A 25,538-nucleotide genomic window follows, 5' to 3' on the forward strand; every position below is an offset into this window, starting at 1 on the left:
TTTTTCTGGCGGGCTTGATTCAAAACACAAACAAGATGGAGTTGATATCTGCGTTGCAGTTTCTGAGGATAAATGAAATCCCACAAGGTAAAATTGTGTGTTTTGTGTATGTAGTTCGCATGACAGTGATTAACGTCGCTAACTAACGTCGCTATTTCCCGGGTTAGGCGCCCTGCTCTGATGTACATGAAGAACAGTATTCAAAATCCCATTCACATATCCGTCAAGTTTGTCAGCGCCGCCTCGTTTTGAGGCAAAAACGCCGTTAAAACGAAACATTAGACGTTAAAGCTTAACCGCTGGGAGCCAGAGGCGAATTCGGTGAACAGCTGTGTAACACACTCCGGTCTGGGTCCTCGCTGTGTGTGTGTGTTTCTGTTTCAGAGAAATGATGCGAAACAAACCCTCTGTATCAGTTATCTGGTTTGCCGAATTTAAGAGTAGTGGTGTGTAGTTACGTTTTAATCTTACTCTCCACGTTTCTGTCTTATCTGTAGAAGAAAAGCACAGGTGGAAGTAGTAACTTCAGTGATGGCTGCATTCCATTTAGGTGAGTCAGCCCCAGGGTCCTGGTACTGTACTGTGCATTCTCACTCACTGACATGATGGTTTACTAGGGCACATAATGGAATTGAGCCATCTTGTGCTTTTCCTGTTTTGACATGTCAGAAGGTTTGCAGTGAGAAGGGCCTGCTGTCACAGAATTAAGTGTCAACCATATTGTCAACATGCTAATTTTCCTCAACAAAAACAAGGAGGCAGAAATCAGGACATTGTGAGTCTGAAATATTTCTAAATGGTCTATTTTCATGTTTGAGCATGTTTCAGTTTGAGCTTGTCTTATAAGACTATATGTAATTTTTTATGATAGTGCTCCGCAGGTAATCTGATCTTATGTTTCGTTGGCTATGCAATGCTGTCAGAATATGCAGTGTTATTGAGGAAAAAAAAAAGTTCGATAGAAGGTGTTATTTAAAAAAAACAAACAAAAAAAAACGATTAATTGATTGATTTATCGTTGATGTTACCAATGATCAGTTAAAAGAATGTGTTTACAATTTGCAACCCTAGTTGCAGCCATATTTGAACAGCGTTTAGACAGATGTCATCACTGCTGAAAGGGTTGTTTGATGGTGTTACTGACAGCAATTTCACAATTAATACAAGTGGTGCCATGATTTTTTTTATTCCTCACAGAGACATGAAACTTGCTAAGCATCGCTGATGCTTCATAATGAAACACACTTCAACACTGGTTTATGTTAGTTACTTAATTTGAAAGTTTTGAATCCTTCCAGGTGTTACATTCATGTGCTAAAGTGAAGATCTGATGACAACACCTCTCCATTCAGAAGCTGTGGTGTCAGGAAACTCAACAGGGGATTCACATACTTAGTTTGTCTTGTTATAATTTTGACAGTTAGTTGTATTAAATGACAAGTTATTTTTGTTGACTTCAAAGTGGAGGACAGTTTTAGATGCATGATGGCACATAATCGCACCGTTCCCTTAGCTGCTTGTGGAGCTGTAACACATGCCAAGTCCACTACAGTCTTTATTCTGCCCTGAATGGGACCACTGGGACCACTGTTGGAGGAGGTGGGGTGATGCAGTGATGTATGTGTGAATCCCGATGTGTTGGACATGTTTTTTTACATTCACATTGTAATATTGTGTTGCCTTTGTGTGCTGAGGAAGTGCTCACTGTGGCTTCAGTGTCAGCTGATGTTTTCACTAACTTCAGTCGCTGCTGGTTCAGGGTTGAGTTTTGCCTTGTGTTGGGGTTCCTTTGTTAACTTGTCACTGCACACACCTGTTACCACCTCTGGTGTCTTAATGTTGTATTAATTAAGGTAAATTCTTACATGGAGGAAATGAGGAACTCGCACGCTTTCCATCAGAGCTCTCCAAGTTCTCAAATGTTGTCTGTTGTGATTTCAGCGTGGGTGGATGAAGTTTGGGACTTGGAGTTCACAGAGAGAAAATCACTGGATGACGCCATAGAAGAAGAACTGGCAGCCAGTGGAGACAAGGCCTTCAGAAACCTGTACAAGTGTTTACTGGCCCACGCTGCTGACCAGCAGCAGTCTGTGGGCACAGGTGAAGCTTCACAGGTAAAACTGATCTGTCCTCTGCTCCAGCGAGATATTTACAGGGTTTAGGCAATTTAGCAATTTTTACCCTTTTAACTTGAAGATATGTATATTTTACATTTATGCTGCTCATTTTCTAAATCATCCTGTAGATTTCTAGTCTGACTTCCTACTTTACAGCCTGTCCTTGTTTTCATTTTCTGTCCAGTGTGCAAAAAAATTATGTCAAACACTTAAAACTTCAGTGTCCTTTACTTATTCAAAATATAAATAATAATAGTAATAATAACAATTATTATCATCATTATTATGTGTTATAGTAGTAGTAGTATTAAAATGCGGGATCTAAATTCTAAACAAATTGGTGTACACTATATACGTCTGCTTTTTTTGTTTTAATTCCACAACAATGACAAATATCTTCCCATTTTAAACTTGAAGGTTGAGGACTTGCTGACCTGAACTTGCAGGCTACATTTGGCTGACTTGCATGAGTGATCTCTAGAACCACCACTATGCTGGATTTTGCTGCTTATTATTTTAATGTAATGTCTATTGTGGCTTGAGATTTAGCAGAGGTGTTTCTATTAGCTCCTTACATCTACTGCTCAGGCTTTTGTTTAAGTTTATGTACACACATATACATATATATATATATATATATATATATAGGTGCAAGTGTGTCTATGTGTATTTGTTTCTATAGTTGCAGACAAACAAACAACAAAAAAAAAATTAAGATTTTTATAATGTACTGAAATATACTGAAACAATTGCTTTGTATGCTTTGATGATGAAAAACATCAGCCTGCTGGGTACCTGTTTTTCCTGTCTGGTAACAGCAGTAAATGCTGACTGTATCCCATGTTGCATCGCAGAGTATCTGGGCGAATCTGGGAGAGAATGGGGTGTCGGTCAAGACTCTGGTGGCCGTGCTGTCCTTCTTTGTCCTGGCAGGAAAAGCCAAATCGGCCAATGTCCAGCAGAGAGTCAACGGCCTGCACGCTGCCTCACTCTACCTGCTGCTGCTGGGAATCCCAGGTAAAACAGTAAAAACCATATAGCTTATCTTTTCAGTTGCGCCTCAAGTTGTGTGTGAATCAGTGCTCTTCAACAAAAGTACATTTTAAGAAGTTGAATGTTTTGTGTGTTTGTGTACAATTTTTTTTCGATGACTTTCTGCATGTTTGTTCACCGCGTCCAGGGAGCATCGCCAGCAAGGTTTTCCATGAGGTTTTATTGGACACGTGTTCTGACTTGACCTCTCACTGCTGGCCTCAGGACTCTGGAAAAAAGCGCAAGAAGGACAGTCTGAAGAGTTCTCAGGCCGAGGGCAAACGCTCCAAACCACAGCGGAAAGACACTGCAGAGGTACGGCCCTGTGTCAGATACCACTCAAACCCATAGGGGCATTAGAAGATAGGATGACACAACATTTGCTGCTTATTGCTACATATTGAATATTCAATGATATCGAATATCGTGATATTTCTCTCCATATGAAATATTATTCATAATATCGAAAAGAACATAAATTTCTTTAAATTACTGAAACATAAATGACAACAATATAATTATAATATAACCCCCCCCCCCAAAAAAAAAAAATATAAAAATAAATAAAGAATTCACCCCCCATGTCCTGCAATAATATGGTATATCATAATATGTAGACTGGACTGTTTCAAGTTATTACACTTTGAATATTGCCCAAGCTTATTTGCTACAGACTTTCATATACTGACTTCACATTTACTGTCACCTAACAGATTGAATTGTTTTGTTCAGATTTGCCATGAATGCACCACCAAGGATGGATTTTCAAAATGTTTAGTGTTACTTTTTGATATGTTGATCTTCATGGAAACAAAAATAACTGTAATGCATTTGTATTAACATCTGGTCATCTCCATGATGCTGTGTCTAACACAGATGGAGATGTACAGTATGCAAAATGACCTTCAGTGATGGTATCTGTTGTTTTCCTCAGATGGAAGTGGATGAGGAAGATGAGGAGGAAGAGGAGCTTCATTTCTCTGGTCAGGACTTGATCAAGATCAGAGAGTCTGTGGTTCTGCTTGTTCAAAGCCTCCTCAGACTGCTGCGCACATTTCCGCTCAAAGACAAACCACAGACTGCCAGCAGCTGCATACAGGTAACTACTGCGTCTTCGATCGCACCCGCTTCATGCTACACTGAGCCGCTGACCCCTTTGTTTTTTCTCTGCAGATCTTCACTAAGCTGCTTTACTTCGAGCCGGTCATTGGAGAGCTAACCGTCGCTGCTGAACAGTGAGTTTTCCGACGTCTTGCTCTTCCATGTTAAAGAACATATCCAGGACATGAAAGAGGAGACAGTTGTTTTTGTTTCTGCGCAGAGACATCATCAAGCTGAGGAGTGTTCCTGAGATGGCTTTCTACGGCCTGCAGATGCTCTGCTTGCCAAAACACGGAGACCAGAAAGAAGTAAGCTCCAATAATCATGGTGCATGGTGGGCCGACAGTACGCAGACTTGTTGGATACTATGTAAACTTATTTCACTAAATACCATCTTCAAGCTGCAGAGATTAGAAACGTTTTCTCTGGTGCAGGCATTAAACTAAACAGCACTTTGCAGACTTGGTAATGGTGGATCATCCCGACACCGCTGGTAGCTAGAGATACAAAAGCTTTAAGTGGTACAGTTCCCTTTTCAGGAATGAATCTACTGCTGTTAGATCTTCTGTGCTTGCTGCTTCTGTTTCTCTAAAGCCTGAATTGACCAAGAGGATGACCCCTGATTAAAGGCCGTATGATGATTGATTGACTGAATGACCGATTAACAAGACAGAAAATAAGAACATGTCTCTGTTTTTTTTCTTTTTCCTGATGTTTCTTTGCTGTTTATTGTCAAATACTGGAGAGTTCTATCTCTTCAGGGCTCTAAAACTATTCAAGTGAAACAATGTGGGACAGAAACTTCTCAGAGACAGGTTAAGTCGAAAAATATAGGCTCCACACAAGCATAACACAAATAAACCATCATGTTTAAATAAATCTAAATAATCTACTAAATGCTTTTAAAACTGAAATAGATTGTGATCTTGTTTTGGTTAAACATGAGGCCTGGGTGATATCTACAGTGTTATTTATCCTAAATGTCACAATGGATGGATGTTTCTGATGCAAACTGATGTGTTTGTTGTTCAGTCCCTGCAGAGGGTTTTCCACCGCCTCCTCTACGTCATCTTGATGATGAATAAAGGCAACAGAGGGAAGCCCTCCCTCCTCGTTCCCAGCCAAGCCGTCCTCTCCACTCGCGACCAGGCCATCCATTTTGTTTGGTAAACAACTGCGTTTTTCATCGAATGTTAAACCAAACTGTAGAACGACTTTACTATATTGTGAATATGGATCTTGTTAATATTTAAACCAAGTGAGGAAATAAACATTTTTAATTAGTTTCACAGCTTTTCAGCTAAACTGATGCTGGACTTCATCTCTACCACAAAGTCAGGACACACATTTCAGCATGAGATTGTTGATGTGTGATTGACATAAGATCAGTATCATTCACTTCTTGGAACCAGATGAGCAGATCTACAGCTGTGAGAGATCCAGTGCTCGCAATGAGAAGACAAACCTATGGTTAAATAATTAGGCAAATAAGTTAGAACATTAGAACAAACTCAGAACAGAGTTAAGTAGGGGAAATAATGGTCTGAGATTTTTTATGACAATTATATAATTTATCATTATCTTGTTTTTGTTGATGCCTTTTTTAAGCCTCTAGTGCACATGTTCAGCACAGAGCGTGACTGCCACCTGCTGGATAAGCAGAGATTTGTAGCTGGATTTTAGCAGTTTCTCTGCCACATAAAAATCTGAGACAAGACTCTAAAAAATATTTGCAGATGTTACAGATGTATAAAAATGCATCATTGCTTGTATTATAAAATCCACCAGTACATAATATCTTTATTGTGCCTATACCTGACCGTATTTAATCAATTGCATCATACATTGCAATGATTGATTGTTGATTATTTGGGGTATGTCTACCTGTTTAACTGCAGATATGTCGCTAACTCATATATGACATTACACATGATTTATGTGATTCCAGTCACCTTGTGGCTGAGCTGAAGGAGCTGGCGTTACCATGGCTGCACATCCTCCTGCAGCATATCTGCTTCCAGGTGAGTCCTCCAGCCGTGACTCACCTCCTGTGAAGACTACTGTTTGTGGGTAGATTGTTGTCAGCTGATGCATTAGCACAGATGTGATATAATGTTCGTGTTGTGGATGTTCAGATGGTGGAGAAGAGCGAGTTTCGAAGCCACGGAGCTCAGGCTGTGGGGATGCTGACGTCTCAGATGACGAGCACGGACTACGCCTGCTTCATCAAGTGGCTGTTTAACTTCTCCAGACACTCAAAGGTAAAGTGTCCCAGTGGTCGCCTCTTTATTCATGTGAGAAATGTCCTTTAAAATCTACATATTAGTGTTTTCTTTATGTTATATTTCTGTCATGATTAAGGCACTAATATTTGATGATCACAGGTTTTGGTGCTTCTTTAACTTGAACATCAGGATTTCTTCTTTAATCTAAAATGTGTACATGGAAATACAACCACACATACAGGAAAACAAACAGGATTCTGAAATGAACTGAACCCCAAACTGTTTTAAGATTCACTCGAGGATATTCATTAAGCTAATCACAAATTACAATCAAGGAAGCACTATTTTCAGTTTCTGTTTTACAGATGTAAATACACTCTTTTCATCTGATTTGCATGACATGCTCATGAATACAAACTGATGCTGAGCTGCTGAGGAGGCACTTTTATGCCTCGTGACGACAACAGTATTTTTGGGTTGTCCGTCTGTCTCATTCTCGTGAACAGGATATCTCAGTAACACCTAGATGGGACTTCTTCAAATTTGGTACAAACATTCACCAGGACTCAACTGATGAACTGAATTTGAGTGTCAAAGGTCATTGTTACCTCAGAAAACATGTTTTTGGCCATAACTCAAGATTCATACACTAATTATGACACAATTTAACACAAATTTCTATAAAGATAAATGAAATGATGACATTTTATATCAAAAGGGTCAAAGGTCAACTTCACTGTGACATCATAATGTTCAGCAAAAACACTTCAGGCCGTTATTCAATGCTGTAACTCAGGACCAGAAGGGGAGGTTGTGACCCACAACGCAGTAATTAGGGACCATAAGCAGATGAAATGACGGCAACGGTGCCTATATACATTCAAATGTGTTGCCGTAGTAATGGAAATTGGTGATCACTAAGCAACATTTAACTCTAACAACTGCTACTTCACTTGTTCAGGAAACCGTGGGCGCTCTGAACATTGCTACGATGTGTCTCTTAAAATGTCCCGAGAGCTCTTGATATTTGGTTTAGAGACAATTTAATGTCAACGGAGGAGTTTAAAAGAGAATAAATCTGTCTGTTACTTCAGCACCACAGACAGCGTCGCGGTTTCATCAGTACACAGAGGATGGCAGGTTAACAACAGTTTGTCTATGAATAAACTGAAAAAATCCGTCAAATGATCATGTATTTTCTAACAAATGTACTCATAGTCCATAAAACAACTAACAGTATAATTGAATAGAAACGAAATGAGTCAAATATGACAAAAATGTGTAATTACCCACTAACTCTTTAACGTATCACAGAGCACGGCAAACAAGTCTTTCTCCCGTAGTAGACAGTTTGGCTGCAATGCTAGGAGGTTTCAACCGTTGCTGCTTAAATAAATAACAAACACGACCAACCTGCCAGTCTCTGCCAGCAGGAACAGGGGAGCACTGAGATTGGCCACAACCACCAGTTCACCGCTGAGCAACTAGAGGTCTTTGAAATGATTGTTGCTCTAAACAAATACAGAAAAAAAACACATATTCAAGCAGGAGGGCATTGGGGGAAACAATAAAATAACAGGTGGTTCAGCTTTGCTCAGTGCAGCCTTGTAGTACATACAGTATAGACAAACAAACTGTGACTGTTTCATTCCCACAGAGGGGCTGCATATACATTATTCCCCAATGAGTGTTAACAAACATTGGCTATAGTCTAAATATCAGGCTTCATCATCTCTTATCAGTGACATCCCAGTCTTCACAGTGTGTTATTGTGGCTTCTGTAGATGGTGTCCCGGCTCTTCTCTGTGGACGTGGTGATGGTTCTGCTGGAGCAGCCGGAGAGGAATCCAGAGGAGTTACAGGACCCGGAGCTGGCCTGCTTCCTGCCACACAAATTCCTCATCCAGAGCCTGCTGTTCGCTCGGCGGATGGACGAGTCACCCACCGTCCAAGGCCACGCCCTCGCCTCTATAGCCCAGTGTTTGGAGCTGCCGTCACTCAACGTCACCCGGGCCGTCCACAACCTCTTCTCTGCCAGTGAGGACACACACACACACATACACACATACATACATACATACATACACTCACACATAGGACCTGACACTGAACTGAAGTTCCTGTACATGTGAGGAACCTGGGCTGAGTCTGGACCTGTTTCATATTTCAGTAGTTGATGCACTTTGTAAAGCTGAAACATGAAAACGTGTGGCGTGGGAGGATATCACACAACACATAACACACTGAACTGTTAGAGTATCATTTCAGAGCTGTTGTGTTTACATAAATAAACTGTTTTTGTGGACGCATTTGAAGTGACCTGTCTGTTTGTTTTGTTCAGCTGGAACACAGACCATGTTGGAAGGTGAAACCACATTAGGTAGGTCCCTGCACTCGTCTGTTTCTTTATTTTCACTTTGTTGTTTAACTGACTAAACCAAGTGTTTCTCAAAATAGAGAAGTTTGGATGAAATTCCACACAGGTGGGAAAGATTAATTTCAAGATTGACCCTTTATTCCTCTCTCTATTCTTTTGCTTTCAAGACACAATTCTAGATAATTACAACTCCAGCTTTATTTCTGTACTTTTATCCATCACTCCTCTGTGTCATAATCACTTTGTACTCAAGTTAAAAAAGTGATGGCTTAAGAAACTGAAACAGTCAGAAACAAAACATCCATCAAGTCTCCTTCTTTCACTTCAACCTACTGTACATTTAAAGTTTTGCTCACTTTTAACACAAGGAAAAATGAAGAAGCTTGAAGTTCTGAATGTGTTACACGTGCGGCAGGTCCAGGAAACTTTAAGGGGAAAAAATTGTTGTTTCTTGCTGCATACAACATTTACAGGGTGAGGTGTTACATATTTGGTGTTGCAATTAAAGAGTGGTTTGTCATTGTAAGTTTTAGTTGTCTTTAAATCTTAGGCATTTTTCTTCTGCAGTTCATTTCGGCCGGTGTTGAGGCACTTCCTTTCCCCCTGTAGGTGGCAGGTTCAGGAAAGACTTCTTTGCTTGCTTAATCTGTTGTGACTGTTACTGACCTGATGAACGCCTGATGAGGTCAAAGCAGGTCTGCGTTTTAAGTCATATGCCTGTCTGTCTGGGTTTTCACTTCGTAGTAAACTGAATATCTTTGAGTTTTGACTGTTGGTTGAACAAAACAAAATATTTGATGATTTCACCTTGGAAGATTAGTTTTCACTGTTTTTATGATGGAGAAGTTTTTTCTAGATCAAATAATAAATGGATTAATCAACAAAATAATCTGCAGGTAAATCGATGATGAAAATAATGATTAGTGGCCGCCCTCATCTGACTGCTCATGTTTCTTAACCTGTTTGACTTCAGGCAGTTACTTTGGAAGTATCATTTTATAAGCCCGAAATAATGGACAAAACTATGAAAATCAGACCTACGTTGTAATAAACCAGTATTATTGCTTAACGATTAGTGATGGCAGTAATTTTTAGTGAGCTCTGGATTATCCTGAGTAGCAGTTTTGATTCTTTTAGTGCCACAAACCAAAAGTCATTCACTGTATTTTGTTGGCAGCAGCAAAACTTCACAGAATGAACCCAGAACTCTCTAGTCTACATGGACATATTTTTCACCTCGCTGTTAAAATCTTTTTGTTTTTTTTTAGGTCAGCAAACAAGTTAAAATCTGGATTATTCACTGCTAGCTCTTGGTACATTACAATGTGCTGCAGACACATTTCAGTCCGTAATGCTTAAATGAAGTGGAGTCTGATACCCAGGTATGGTTCACTGTGGTGCGTGGTGTTTTAATAGATGTGACTGTGTGTTTCAGAAAGCCTAAGCTCCCAGCAGACTCAGAAAACGTACCGCAGCCTGCCTTTCAGGACTGTGGAGATCAGCAGCGCTGACAGCTCTGTCTGTGACGGTGAGACAAACCAACTTCAGCTTCTCATTCACATGATTCTTATTACACACAGTGGATACTGGGCAGCTTTTGTAAACAGATGTGTAAGAGAGGTGTGTTATTCTGTATTTTCAATGCAGCAAAGGAGAACGTGGCTCTGCTCCTGCGGCGTGTAAAAGACTCTAAGACTAACGTGAGGAAATCAGCGCTGCAGGTACCTGGAGCTGAGCTGTTTCAAATCACAGTGACTGATCAATCACCATTATATATGTTTTCAAACTTTAGTAGCTTTCTGTCTCAGATGCGCAGATGACCTTTAACCTCTGTGCTCTGCTGTCCCTCCACAGGCCCTGATGGGTCTCCTGAAACACGATGTGATCCCCACGAGCTTGGAGAACTTGGCTGTGCTGTCCGAGCGCTGCAGAGACCCGGCGGTGTCTGTGAAGAAAAAGGCCCTGCAGTGTTTGGGAGACCTGCTCGCTGTGAGTCTCAACCAACAGCTCTGACAGACAGTAAAACACACAGAAAAAAACACTGACTGTGCCTAAAGGAACAGTTTGCATGCTGCGTACTTTCCCAAGTAATTTAGTTGGATGACAAAATGTATGAGAGATTTGCTATTAAAGGTTCAATGTGTTGCTCTGACCATCAGGCCAAACCAGAGTGCAGTGTGGTGCAGAAGGCCTGGCTGCTGGGTGTGGTGCCGGCTGTAGTGGACTCTGAGAACTCGGTGCAGGACAAGGCCCTGGAGGCTCTGGACCAGGTGCTGCTCAGCCAGGTCAAGCAGTACTCCGCCAGCAGCCACCTGGATACCAGTCAGAGGCTGACCTGGGACCTGCTGGGCCTGCTCTGTCACGACTGCCGGAACCTCAGGTTGGACCGATGACATTCAGTCCAGCTTGAATGCTGAAGATTAGCAATAATGAGTTAAAATAAAGAGTTTTACTGACCTTCAAACAGCTTTCTTATTTGGATCACAGCCACCTCATCTTCTCATTTTGTATTTGTCCCGTGTCTCCAGCCGATATTTCAGCAGGGCGTTCACCATCTGGTCCAAACAGAACAAGTTCACGCCGAGGTTCATCACCATCCTGATCTCGCACACCGAGGCTGAGCACGCCGCCGGAGCCTGGCTGCTGCTCTCCAAAGTCGTAGCTTCCTCTCCCAAACTGCCCTACAGCAAGATCCTGGACGCCTGGGACAGCATGGTCAGGTGTGAGGGAAACAGGGTTTATTTACATGTACTTTGAGCTTATGTTTTATATTCAGCTGGGAATCCAGTGTTTGTGTACATATATTTTTTTGTTTTTGCTCTTAGCTCAAAGGACGTCAGTGTAGCAACCTACTGTCACGTCATGGGTGTGATCGGAGACATCTCTCCACATTTGAATGAAGATACCAAAGACAGGATTGTCAGTAAGTGACTGTGGTTTGAGATAATGGGCAAATTCACAGGAAGAGTCTGGAACTGCTTTAATCTGACGACTTCCTCTCTCTCTCTCCAGATGATCTGATGTCCTCGTTGAAGACTTTTACTTTGTCTCTGGAAGTGATCAGTGCTTCTGTGGAGACTCTTTATCAGCTCGGCCACAGTGAAGACATCAAGCAGACTCAGGTTGGAGATCTTGCATTCTCACTGATACAGGAGCGTTTCATAATTAGAGATGTAACAATGCAAAATGTAAACTTAAGGTAACCCCCCCCACCACCCATGTTTACTGAGTGTGAGACCTGGGTGTTTATTTCAAGCAGATGAGAAATATAAAAATCAGAGTTTATGTGGTTTAAAATTTAACTAACTCGTTCTGCTGCTCTCCAAAAATTTTTCGTTGACTTTACCTTTTTATCATTTTCTCGTAAAATTCCAAATATAAAAATATTTCCCAATTATGACATCATTCATCACATGATTTCATCAAAACAACTTATTCTTCCTGTTCTTCAGGCTTTTCTGAACCGGCACTGTGGTGAGCTGGTGTCAGCGTGTGAGGCTTATTTAGCCACCATCATGCTGAGTGAAAAAGGTACCGAGAACCTCAACGAGGAGCTGATGGTGAGTCGTAGTAGTAGTAGTACAAGGGTTACATATTTAATTGAGGCCTAAAACCACTACATGTTAACCACAAATGTATTTATAAAGCACATTTTAAAAACAGCAAACAGCTGACCAAAGTGCTGTACAACTCCGGGAAAATACAATCAACACAGAGAAACAAAAACATCAACAAACAGCATGACAAAAACAGGCAAGCAGACTAAAACGAGGGTGACAACTTATCTTGGCCCGAACGCTAATGAGTATAAAAATGTTTTGAGGCTAGATAGACGTGGCTATTCCACAGTCAGGGGACCATGACTGAGAAAGCCCAGCCACCTCTGCTTTTAAGGTTAGCGTGAGGGCCGGTGAGGAGGCCCGTGTCCGATGATCTGAGGGGCCTGGCTGTAGTGTAGGGGGTTAAAAGGTCTGTGATGTAGGGGGGAGCTGATCCATTGAGGGCTTTAAAAACAAACGAGAAACTTGAAATCTGTCCTGTAGCGAGTTGGGAGCCAGTGGAGAGAGGCCAGGATAGGAGTGATGCGGTCCCTCCCCCTGGAACCGGTCAAAAGCCGAGCCGCAGTGTTCTGCACTAGTTGCAGGCGAGACGAGGACGACTGATGACTGATTCCGATACCATGTAATTTATTAATAATCTTATATAGTTTCACACCTGGAAATGAATTCTTCTTCTCCACTGTAAAACAGTAGTCTACACTGTGCAGCCACTGGAAACTACTGTTTTAGAGTGGTGAAGAAAAATAGATTTCTTCTAAATAGTGTAATGTTAGCTGTTGATTTAGCAACATGTTACACTGAAAAGTCCCACCAGTAAAAAGGCAAGAGTGTTAGGACAACTAGTGCATTCAGTTTCATTTATTCCTACATTTATTTATTTTATTATTTTGGACAGTCAAATTAAGAACATGAACACATAAGAAAAATTCTATTGTGTTCATGTATCTGTTCATGTCTTACCCAATAACAGCAATCATATTACAACCACACAGGGTTGGTGGTTGACAGCCGTACATTTTTTTTAGAGCAGTGGTATCGGATTGTTACTCCGTATCAGCCAATACAGGAGTTCTGTTACTAGAACAAGTATCAGGAAGGAAAATGTTTTCAGAACATCTCTGTATTCAGGTACAGTGACGTTTAAAAAGACAGATTACAGAGGAGGTTAGAAGGACTAATCGTTGTCTTCTTAACACACAGCTCCGACGCTCACTGAGCAGCTTACAGCATCTTCAAGTCTCACTTTATCAGTAAACACACTAAAACACCAAGCTGCAGTTGTCAGATTCACACACGCTGGAGGCCCATTTAGAAAAAGCTCAGATTTTAGGGCAAAAAATTGTGTTTGACAACAGAGAAAAAGAATTTGGTTGTGCTCAAAGTGTCACATTACTGTTATCCGTCAGAATCACAGACCTGCAGCACCCAGGTCAGTTCATTTATAGTTGTGCTTTTCATAAAACTGAAGATGTTCTTTCTTCTAGATAAAACACCTCCACACTCTGGGTGTGGCGTCACTTAACTGTCCCGCCAAGGTCAGCAAAAGGACGGTGCTGCTGGTGGAATCTGTCCTCACAACGCATTCTGACAAACTGGCAGGTACGCAGGATGGACGTGTGAGGGTTGATTGTCAAGGCAGCACTTTGGCGGCAAAAGTTAACTTTACTTTGTAGAAGCAGTGTTTGAGGCTTGTCATACAGACTATAACCTCAGTAATACAGGATTTTTGAGGCTGATGCTGATATTGACATTTGCAAGATCAGACTATCCAATAATATTATATTGACTGATTGATAGATATTTCAAACACACACACACACACACACACACACACCTTAAACAATCTTAATATGGATTCCACAGTGCTCCCTGATGGGCATAGTTAGACAAACCTAGGGTAGCATTTCTGTACATTTTACTGAAACCTGTTTATGTCACAGAGGATAATATCAGCCGATATAGATTCATCAGTTTAGCACTAATGGAGACTCTATTCTGATTCTTCAAGTCTTGTTTTAATTTTTTATTTCCTTGTCTAATTGGCATGAAAAAGCCATGAAAGATTTGTTTTTGAGCAGACCTGGTTCTTGAAGAAAACTTCTCATTTTCTTAATAAATGTTACATAAGATGATATTGAAAATTATATTTCTTAGGAGGAGTGTATTGCTCTGTGCCAGTGTCCTTTTTGGTACTCCCTGTAAGAAGTAGCCAAAGTGGGGAAAAAAAATCAAATAAAACCCTAATGGGCTTCTGCGTGAACAGATCCATTATATTCTGTGGTAACATGGTTGACCTGTTCTCTGTGTTGGTTGTTGACAGGCTGCCAGGAGGAGCTGCCCGCCTCGCTGCCTCTGTCCCAGTTCAAAGCAAACTCCCTGCCGACCAGAGTCAGAGCCCATGGAGTCATCACTTTAGGTGAACTGTCCTCCTTAGTTTCTGTGTCTCTTACAGTAATGTCTGAGAAATGATAACCTTGACCTCCATTCATTCCTGCCATCTCATAACACACCTGATGTTTCCTCTCTTGGCGTCTGTCTGGTTCAGGTAAACTGTGCCTGCAGCATGAGGAACTAGTCCAGAAGTACCTGCCAGTGTTTGCAAGGGAGCTGGAGGTCGGCACAGAGGTCGCCGTGCGCAACAACGTGGTGGTGGTTATGTGTGATCTGTGCGTTCGTTACACCAACATCGTGGATCACTACATCCCCAACATCTCCGCCTGTCTGCGAGACAATGAGGCCGTCATCAGGGAGCAGACTCTCATCATGCTGACCAACCTGCTGCAGGTGGGAACTGGTCTAGACCTTCTGCACTACAGATTGAAAATGACTTTAAAATTATTAAAATGATTTATAAAAAATAAATACGGTGAAATTGACATCTGTTAAAGGTAGGCTTGGGCGATATCTTTTTATGATAAACAAAACGCATGCAAATATTTCACTCACAAAAGACAGAACATTAAAATAATAAGAAATCTGTAATGAATACAATGATACACGCAAGAAATAAACAGAGGATAAGGATAACACAGGGATGTGAGGACAAGAAAGGAAAGAGAAGCAAAATTGACAGAATGCTTAAGCGTTTACAGGATTGCTTGTCAACTGGTGTTCCAACCAAATGTAATTCATGTAATAGTTTACTGTTAGTTACATCAGCTGGAAACGCCATTAAAGGCCCGATATATAACAATGGTACTTCCCCGATTTCAAGTAATACTCCTCCACCTTATCAAGCAGCCTGTGTGATTATTGCTCTAGAGCAGCCAGGTGAACAAGAGAAGTGTGACGCTGGTGCAGAGGAGGCTTTCCATCCTAACATGAGGGCAGTCTGGATCTGGATCAGAACGTGGTAGATTCAAGCCACTTGATGCCGGAGGGTCACACAAAAAAAACCAGACTGGGGGAGAAAGAGATATATAGATATGTATAGCTGGTCAGAACTCCAGAGCATGTGTACCAGAGTACCATCTTTGTCATGACACCTCCAGCAAACCCACAATATCCAGCCTGGATGGTGTCTGGGTGACATATATGTAAAAATATCACATATGGAAGGAAATATCACAATAATCAATATAATGGCTCTGCAAATCTTTAAGCAGGGTTTGGATGTAATATCTATCTCATGTAACTTCTCTTCTTTTTTTTTTCTAGGAGGAATTTGTGAAATGGAAGGGCTCCCTCTTCTTTCGCTTCATGGTGGCGCTGGTTGACCCAGCCCCTGCCATCGCTAGGTAAATCAAACTCTGTATAGCTAGACGGATGATGACAATAATTTTAAAGTCTAATAAAGATGTGAGGTGAGGAAAGTGCTGGCAGTGTTGGGAAATCAGCAGCAAGGTACTGTTGATCTTTAGTATCCAGTTATACCAGCACTGCAATATCACAGTGTCACTTTTTTAAACTGGAGTATCCATGACAATGATGATAGGGAATGCATGTGTAAATACTGTATTTCTGTTGTAATTCACTATTGTAATGTCCCAGACAAAGATCATATGTTATAGTGCACGCATTTGTCAGTTAAAGCGTAACTATCTCATGTAACCCCCCCAGCCTGTGTGAATACTGTCTGCTCCACCTGCTGCTGAAGAAGAACCCAGAGATGTTCAGCCAGCACTTCATTGAGTGCATCTTCCATTTCAACTCCTACAACAAACACAAGTCTTACAACAAGTTCCCTCAAAATGAGAGGTAGGAAGCCGTGGGTCATCCACTGACACAGTACAGTATGTGTCGTGTTACAATTCATTCAAGCATTAAATGTAAGGTTAACTCGGTTATTTTTGTTGATTCGTGGAGTTAATTATTTTAAAATCTATCCAGTGAGAAAGTCCGGTTCTCCCTGAAAGGAGCTCAGCACCGGGAGAAGCGTTTCCGGATCTACCGCTTCCTGTTGGAGCACTTCACAGACGCTCAACGCTTCAACATCACCAACAAGATCAACCACACCATCTTAGGTGAGTGTGTGTTTGAACTGGGAAGTAAAACCAACATCACGTGTACGTAGAACCCCGGATATGTGTGGTCTTAATGTTTTTCTTTCTCTGGTTATGACTTGTATGGTGAAATGAACTCTGGCTGTTCTTCATGAAAGGATGTTTTATGAATTTAAACATCTCTTGGGAAACATTTTCTTTCTGAACAAGCACCAGTTTGGACCTGGAGTAATGTTAACTTCAAAAAACTCCCTTGTAATCTCTTCCATTTTCCTATCCCAGCATACTTTGCAGACGAAGAGCTGCCTCTGGATGCAGACGGCGCAGAGATTTTGTCAGAGACCTTCAACATCTTGAGCCTGAAGGAGATGAAGCTGCAGGCCATCTCTGCTCCAGCAGGATCCGGGGAGGAACCGGAGGAGGAGAACATGGCCAACATGGCTAAGGTTGTTCTGCAGGCCGCTCAGAAGAAGGTGGTGACCCAGGTGAGAGTTGTTGGTCAAGCTACCTGAACAATGCTGTCAATCAGTCATCAAAAAAATGTTTAGAGGACTCTTGAATGTAGCTACACCTTTGGCTAAAGTAACACAGCTAATGCTTATACCCAAGTGTATCTGGGCTCCTCGTCCCACAGCACAGCACATTTACATTAATCCTCCATCTCACTGCTGTAAGAGAACAAGCTGACAACCAAATGTCAAAGTAACAGATTGTCAGTGGGATTGTGATCCCTTACACTGCTCATTACTGACATTACTAATACATTACTGCCCAACAGTGCAGGTGAGTGGGTGGAGTCAGCACTTGGCCAAAGGTACAACACGAGTCTGATGGTGTAGTTTTCCTATTAAACTAAATACCGCTCTAAAGGTGTGTGAGCTCCTTTCAGCTTCCTGCTCTGACCCACAGGTCGCGAAGAAGGCCTTCATCGAGAACACGGTTCCTCTCATCATCAGCCTGAAGAATCTGCTGGAGCAGAAACGCTCTCCTGTCCTCAGAGACCTCATGGCCTACCTGCAGGTGAGACCACAGCATTACATCATCAAGAAATATCAAACACTGTACATTGACATAGAGTGGGAATAATTATTTATTATAGGACTGTGTTATTGAGTTGGATTAGATCAGGGGTCTCCAGCAGGTGGCTTATGAGCTATCAGTAGCTCACCCCCTGTTTTAGAGTAGTTCACCAAAAGGTTCTGAGAATGTAGCACGTTTGTTACGCTCTCAAGTTTGTTTACATCAGATATGCTGTAGACCAGAGGTCCCCAACTCCCAGGCCATCGACCGGTGCCGGGCCACAGAAAAGGGATGAATTGATAAATGTTCTTTTTTTTCTTTTTTTCATCTGTAAAATACAGCAATTGCCTGTTAATATGCTGTTTAGGGCCATGAATAGTCACCATGCAGCCAGTAACTATTACCTGCCATATATTTATTTTCTATTTATCATTTATGGTCGCACTGCTTCTCTGTTCTCTCCTCAGTACACACACACACACACACACACACACACACATACACAGCAGAGTAGATGCTGCGAGAGAACCAGGTGAAGTAAAGATAACTGAAGATTACTGGAGCTATTAAGGAACTTTACTGTAATTGTACTAAAAAGTAAAAGGCCAATAAGAAGTTTATCAAACCACCTGTTCAACAAGCAACAAACAGAAAATAGATATTTATATCTCTTTATATATAATAATAATAAATAATGATGATACATTTTATTTAAAAAATAAAATGTATCTGTTATTATATAAAAAAAATAGTACATGGCATAAAATACAGAATAAATTAGAACAAATGTAATTGTATAAAAAAATATGATTGGGCTCTGGTGCTGGAGTTAAAGAGAGTAGGCAAGTTTGAAGAGGTGGGATTTGAAAACAGGAAGTCAGTACGGTGTTTAACAGGAAGCCAGTGCAGTTGCTGGAGAACAGGAGTAATACGCTCTATTGAGGGGATTCTGGGGAAGACCAGTGAGGATGGAGTTACAGTAATCAATGCGAGATGTGACTAAGCAATGTCCAAGAATAGCAGTGCTGTGGGTTGTAAGTGACCGACGTATGTGATTGATATGGCGTGGATGGAAGAATGCAGCCCAGATGATGTTATTGATGTGTGCTTCAAAGTGAGCTATATACATATACAACATTGTGCTGTTAAAGCTAATAGGCCTTGTAATTATGGGGGATCATTGCAGTGGTGTTTTCATGACTGTGTGTTCAGGTCTGACTGAATTGTGACTCAGATTTTTGTCTGATGTGAGGTTCACATGTTTTTGGAAATTGATATTTGATGATTTGATGATCTTTGAGTGTTTTGATACGATATGTGAATATATGTAACCAGTAATATCAGAGACCATGTATTAGACGTTATCGGGTCCAGCTCCAGAAGAGCAGAATGCGGTGCAGCAGTAAGAACAGCTCTACATCCATAGCCCCTGACCCCAACCTTTCTACAACACTGTACCTTAACTGTACTTCTGCAGGCTTAATCCTAAACCTGCCTCTGCGGAGGCTGACCCGAACACTAAATCTACATCAGCAGCATTTGACTGTAACCTAACGTCTGCGGCAGCAGAACCTATCACTGCCTCGCCAGCAGTAGATGCACATGTAGGTTGAGGGAGAGTGGAGTCACTGTGCAAGACCTTGAGCTAAGCAAACCCACCGTGACACTGCTCCATGCATGACATGGCACTGTTGTTCCCATCAGGTGACGATGCAGGAGTACCGTAATGAGGTGAAGGAGTTTTTCTCTGGAGACGAACAGCTGGCGGCGGAGGTGGAGTTTGCTCTGAAGTCGGTTGAGAGGGGGAGAGAGATGGAGGAACAGATGAAGAACTGCACCCTGACGGGAGATGCTAAGACTCCCACTGCACAGGTCAGAATACACTACATACATACTGAGTGCAACATCAATATTAATGTATATGATAATAATAATAATGATATAAGCAGAACCTTTATATTTGTGAAGTTAATCATTTGTCACAATTTATGAACACATTCATTAATACTCAATAATGTCTAAATTCAATCCTTTTATATATAAAACTAGGTTTAGAGTTTTCTTCAGTCATTCCTCAATGTTTTAGTTGTTTTAAACATGATTGTGGTGATTTAATTGACAGTTAGAAACATTTCACATTGCAATTATATGAATTTTTATCGTTTGAAAATATTTACAGGAAATCATAAAACTGTTCAAAATTTTTAAAGATAAAAAAAATAAAATAATACCTGCCCTGTACTGCTATGGTTATGTAAAAAGAACTATTGTAAAGACTCAAAAATGTCATTCCTTTAAATGTCATTTTAACTGTTTGACTTGAAACAATATATTCATTACTATTAATTGATAATATATATATTATTATTAATTAAGTTGTATTAAAATAAGATAATTGGAGCTGATTGATTAGTCAGTCGATTTTTAAATTAATAATCAGGTATTTTGATAGTTGGTTAACACTTATTCATATATGGATTATTGGTTGGTCGCCGTGGACTCTGGAAAAATAACCAGCACTAACAGTTAGAAGTGTGTGGTGACAATGTTTCTGTAGGGACTGAAAATCCCTGTCTGAGGTCATATTTAGAAATTCAGGGTCTTAAATGGTCTGAGAATGTAAGATTTTCTTCTTTCCATTTTAAATAGATTAAAGAAGAAATACAATACATAAAAATGTTACCATTACTGTTGTGATGTGATTGGTTTTCGTTAAAAGTATTTCATGATGTTTCATAATTATTGATTCATTTAAGAAATTATTGACATGAAATTGTTATTTTCTTAAATGAATTAAGTGCAGGTCAGCGTCTCGGAGTTCCTCATAGTCAGTCATGGTGATTCTGGTCTTTCCTCAGGGTTCAGTCCAGGGCTCCCCTGCCAGGTCCAGGCCCCTCCTCTTGTCAAGCTTTGCCACCCCACAGCCGGCACGTCCAAACCACCCGTCTCTCAGACTGTCACAAACTGACAGGTAGGTTTCCAAAGCAGCTGATCCACACCAGAGACTCAGTATCTTCACGTGTGCAGTAATCACTACATTTTGCCAGGGACTAAAGCTCTTTGTAGCTACGACAGATGTATGAGATCAGTGTGTGAGAACTTGTAGATCTAAAGTCAAGAAAATTTTTCTTTATATAGAGCCAAGTCACAACAGACGTTATCTCAAGGCACTTTTCATATAGAGCAGGTCTAGACTACACTCTTTATCCGACTGATAACACTGTGACAGTGGCAAGGAAAAACTTTTTAAGAAGCAAAAACCTCGAGCAGAACCAGACTCAGGGTGGGCAGCCATCTGTGTCGACCATCCCCCTTTTTCTCAGTTTCCTCCGCTTTTTTTTTTAAATGAAAACCTCTGGGAAGCAACCGCATGTCGAGGAAAAAAGCAGCCACACTAAAAAGGCGGCACAGCACCCGTCTCCTCTTTAAAATACAAAAACAAAAGCCAGTGAGTGTACACATGCAATGGTGTACCTTCCACACAGCAATCGGATAAACCTGTGTTGTCTTCTCTCCTCTCCGATTTTAATGACAGCAAATGACAGTAACGTGAAGCTGATGTGCGTCTCTGTCTGTCTGTGTCACTAAACCAGCTGGACACTGCCCCTCTTGGTCTGTGTCCTCCCAGCTGACATTGGGCGAGGGGGGCGTACACCCTGGACGGGTCGCCAGTCCATCACAGAGCCGACATATAGAGACATACAATTGCTCACGCTCTACAATTTCTCATTTATGTTCATTTTAATATTCACTTATATTAATATTCCATTTAAAAAAAAAAACTCTATTCAATAAATATGTGTCAGTGTTCTGGGACTGGCCTCACTGGCCATTCACAACCAAATTACTTAATACGTGTCAACATTCTAGACCAATGGAAAAGCCTGCAGCAGTGGGTCAGAAATTCCTTTTTTCTTATTTAGGTTTCGCTTTAATCCCTGTGTTGTAGACAGAACAATTAATATTTGTTCAAAATAAAACTGTACATCAATAAGACTGTCATTATACAATTGAGAATGGAGGAAGCAGGAAGGTAATTTTTGAAGATTATTTTTAGGCATTTATTGGATTCATCTCCACTGGGTCATCAGGATGCCCAATGTTTTAAATGTAAATGTTTCTTTGCGTGTGTGTTTTATTAACAGGCGTACGAACAGATCCCAACAGGAGCAACGCGTCCGGTCGAAGTCGGTTTCTCTGCAGGAAACAGGTAAAACATGCCGGAGGTTAAAACTCTGATTTACACGTGTTGTCACAGGTGCTGATGAACCAACAGAGAATTATCACCAACTCTGCTAGAAAACTATAAAGTTTTGTTTGAATCTCACAGCTCTCATCAGTCTGGTTTCTAGCATCAGTAGGCAGCTCTTCTCAGAGAGGAAGCTTTAAAATGCCACTTCCTGCTCAGCGGCAAACAACAGACACACACAGTCAGAGCATTTATCAGCTAAAGAGTCAGTTATTTTCCTCAGGAGCTGCTGGAGACCAATCAGAGCTAAAAGAAAGGGAACACTGGACTTAGATTCATCAGGTTTACTCAAACACCACTCCACATGAATACTAACCTGTACAATACGACTCCTCGTCTGTGGGATGTATAAAGCGATAGTCGCTAACACATCAAAGGGGCTGATATTTTACATTTACACTTTTATCCAAAACAACTTACAAGTAGGGGACAACACTAAAGCTTCAGTACGGTAGGAGACCTTGGTGTAAGTAGTAAGTACTACATCTAAGTGCTTAGTAAGTGCTAGTTAGACAGTGAGGCAGCTAGCCAGGCAGATATACCAGTGTTGTGCTTGATTCTTTAGATATTTATAGAAACACTATAAAAATATGTCATATCATTCTCGGTCTGATTTATTATTTAATTCAATCTGAAGTCTTTTTTCTATCCAGCATCAGTGACGACACTCGGTCCTGACTGACTTGTTTTGTGTGTCTTTGTTTCCAGTGATACATAAAGGAGCTGGAGACAATAGAGCTATCAGCACACCTAAAGGTACAACCTGCGCCACGCTCTACAACACATCATACACCAGACATCTGATAATCAGACATGTGTATACTGTCATCCACATTATCCTCCAGCATCACACGTGTGCATCGCTGTTACAGATCCACTGGCACTTGAACACACAACCATCAGCGGTGTTATGAGAAAGTGAATGAATGTTTTTCCCAACCTTTGGAACTTTTACTTTAACAGTTACAAAACTACACTTGAAAGAAAAATGTATTTAGAAAGGAACGATCTGGTAAGTACGGATCTGGAGTCAGACATGGTTAGCTTAGCTTAGCTTAGTCTAGCGTGAAGGCTTAAGACTGGCTCTTATTAAAGTTCAAAAACAAACTCATCAACACATGTAAAGCTCAGTGATGAGCTTCTTGTATCTTGTTTGTTTCATCTGTTCACAAACAGAACTGTACAAGTGTTTTCTGCTGGAGGTTTTCACATTATCTTTAAGTGATTAAGGTGCAGATCTATTCATTTTAGTGTTATTACCTCATTGATAAGAACTTTTATTCCCACCGTCAACCCCACCTGTCCATCTGTCCTCCTCCCTGTGATCCAGGTGTCAACATCAACTTAACTTTTGACGAAGGACTCAGCGCAATCTTCAGTGACCGAGGAACAAGTAAGCTTCTCTGACCTCTCCCTCACTCTGACCAATCAGGTGTTCAGGCAGCAGTTAAATGAGAATCTGTTCTCATTAGAAATCAACCTCATTTCCTCCAGAAATAAAAACATCAAAGTGAGGTCGACAGGTTTAAATGAACCTGTTTCCATTGTGTCCTCACAGGTTTTGCCGGAGAGACCAGTGTTTTTCATGTGCAGTCGAAAGAGCAGGAGTAAGTCGGCCATTTTGTCTTTGGTTCCACACTTTCCGTGTTTTAGTCACACTGTCACATGTGGTTTGACTGAGATTATAGCAACAACAATGTCATCTGATTCAATAGTAAAAGATGTATTTTCACTCATTTTAACATTTGTCTCTTTTAACACAGTCATATATTATTGTAGGTCAGGTTTCCTTTTCCAATATGGTATTTTAAAATTTTGTAATGTCATCCTCAGAGGACAGGACTGAATGTTTCCCGGTAACAAGAACTGTGTGTATCTTATTCCTCTGAGCCATAGAAATCCATTGTTGTTATTAAAACTTGAGCTTATTTTAACTCAGTCCACACACACCATCCTGCTGCCCCAAATACTCCGCACCAAATGTGGATTAATCCACCGCTGAAAGTAGTCCTCAACAAATACATTATTATGTTTGATAAAAACGACAGTGTCCGGCTGTTGTAGCCTCTTTTGGATTTGTCTTCAGTAGAAAGCAGTTGTCTTCAGGCTGAGAGCCACAGACAGGGTGGACAGGTCAGAAATCACAGAGAGGCTGACACATTGTTTATGTGGGTGTTAATATGAGTTTGTTGACAATTAAGAGAAGTATTCAATACAATGATCCTTATCCTTAAACAGCTGGTTCACCAGGATTAGAGATAAAAATGTTTAGGCCTACAGCACTGTGTAAAAGATTTAGTCAGTAAAGTCAGGATGATCATACAGAGTGCAGCAAAAACAAAAAAACAGAAACACGTCAGTACTTTCTGGGGAGAGGCTGGGGGTTTTAAAGTGTTGTTAAAATGTCTGTTGTGTGTTTCAGAGCTCCTCATCCCAGGCAGTGGAACGTGGAGTCTCCTCTGCGCCGGAAGAAAAGATCATCTAAAGTTTAACTTCATGTTTTTGTTTGTTCTCTGTCTGTTGTACCACTCTATCTTTGTTTTCGTCCTCATGATGTTGATTCATATTCTGCCATGTGTATCTTGAAAGTGTCTGTGCGACTGTTTGTCTTTGTTTATGTTTTTAATAATAAATGCATCTTTGACTTCATATTTTTTGCGGCCAACTTCACTTCACTATGTTCTTAATACACAGTCTTTTGTCTGGGGAATCTTTCTTACTTGGCAGGAAAATTATTATTTCTACAGTTTTTTTTTTCTGATTCAGTTGAATTATTACACAGTTTAATACAAACTATATATCAGTAAATTCTCCAGCAGTGGAAACAGCTTTAACACTGTCATGGATGTTCCACTGTGGAGAGCAAAACATTATCTGCTGACCAAAGCAGGAGTTTATCCTCAGTGTGACTAAGTCTGTGAATGATGAGACACAGACAGTGTTTGAATTGTTGCTCCAAAGAGACTGTGGCTGGGAAGATTTCCAAAAATGAGGACTGCAACACCAGGGCTGCGGTCAAAAAGTCTTTTTTTTTTTTTTCTTATGAAGGTTGAAACTAAGATAAATGAGCTGAAGTCTCTGAGCAGCAACATGATCACAGCTGCTCCACTTCTCTACATGAGGAGGAAAGGAGCTTCAGTGCTTCCTATATTGTCTCCTTTAGCAGAGGAAACACTGGACCTTCCTTTAGGAAAGGAGTGGAGAAATACCATCCCACAATTCCTTGTCCAATCTCCATTTAAAGTGACGCACCATTGGCAGACCCACATAAATGTAGAAACAACAGAGCAGCTGTTTTATGTTTGTGACTCGATCCAGAACTGATGGAAATCCTTGTCTGAGCCACTGAAACCCAAATCCATAAATATAGATTTATTCACATGTGGCATTCAATCTAATTCAATTCAATATTATC

At 40.8% G+C, this 25,538-nt stretch overlaps 1 protein-coding gene across 1 annotated transcript; it reads left to right on the forward strand.

Moving 5' to 3' along the window:
* The first annotated feature begins 3 nt into the window (after positions 1 to 3).
* ncapd3 (non-SMC condensin II complex, subunit D3) lies at positions 4 to 24,772 on the forward strand. Its single transcript, XM_056394629.1, has 35 exons — positions 4 to 87; positions 1,942 to 2,114; positions 2,972 to 3,134; positions 3,298 to 3,464; positions 4,084 to 4,248; positions 4,323 to 4,384; positions 4,471 to 4,558; positions 5,283 to 5,416; positions 6,199 to 6,271; positions 6,386 to 6,511; positions 8,260 to 8,512; positions 8,817 to 8,855; positions 10,288 to 10,380; positions 10,500 to 10,573; positions 10,707 to 10,841; positions 11,012 to 11,232; positions 11,381 to 11,572; positions 11,678 to 11,775; positions 11,865 to 11,974; positions 12,305 to 12,412; positions 13,897 to 14,011; positions 14,733 to 14,828; positions 14,958 to 15,196; positions 16,070 to 16,149; positions 16,472 to 16,609; positions 16,742 to 16,875; positions 17,137 to 17,339; positions 17,764 to 17,874; positions 19,579 to 19,746; positions 20,733 to 20,845; positions 22,020 to 22,084; positions 22,832 to 22,879; positions 23,454 to 23,516; positions 23,682 to 23,730; positions 24,546 to 24,772. The coding sequence occupies exons 1-35, from the start codon at positions 36 to 38 to the stop codon at positions 24,613 to 24,615; spliced, it is 4,218 nt and encodes a 1,405-aa protein (XP_056250604.1). The 5' UTR covers positions 4 to 35; the 3' UTR covers positions 24,616 to 24,772.
* The last annotated feature ends 766 nt before the right edge of the window (positions 24,773 to 25,538 follow it).

Source organism: Seriola aureovittata, chromosome 14 (genome assembly GCF_021018895.1).
Source record: "Seriola aureovittata isolate HTS-2021-v1 ecotype China chromosome 14, ASM2101889v1, whole genome shotgun sequence".
Lineage (NCBI taxonomy): Eukaryota > Metazoa > Chordata > Actinopteri > Carangiformes > Carangidae > Seriola > Seriola aureovittata.

Coding starts and splice junctions, on each gene's coding strand:
- ncapd3 (XM_056394629.1), top strand. CDS start 36: ATGGAGTTGATATCTGCGTTGCAGTTTCTGAGGATAAATGAAATCCCA. Junction 6,512..8,259: donor ACTTCTCCAGACACTCAAAG/GTAAAGTGTCCC, acceptor TGGCTTCTGTAG/ATGGTGTCCCGGCTCTTCTC. Junction 16,610..16,741: donor AAGTTCCCTCAAAATGAGAG/GTAGGAAGCCGT, acceptor AAATCTATCCAG/TGAGAAAGTCCGGTTCTCCC.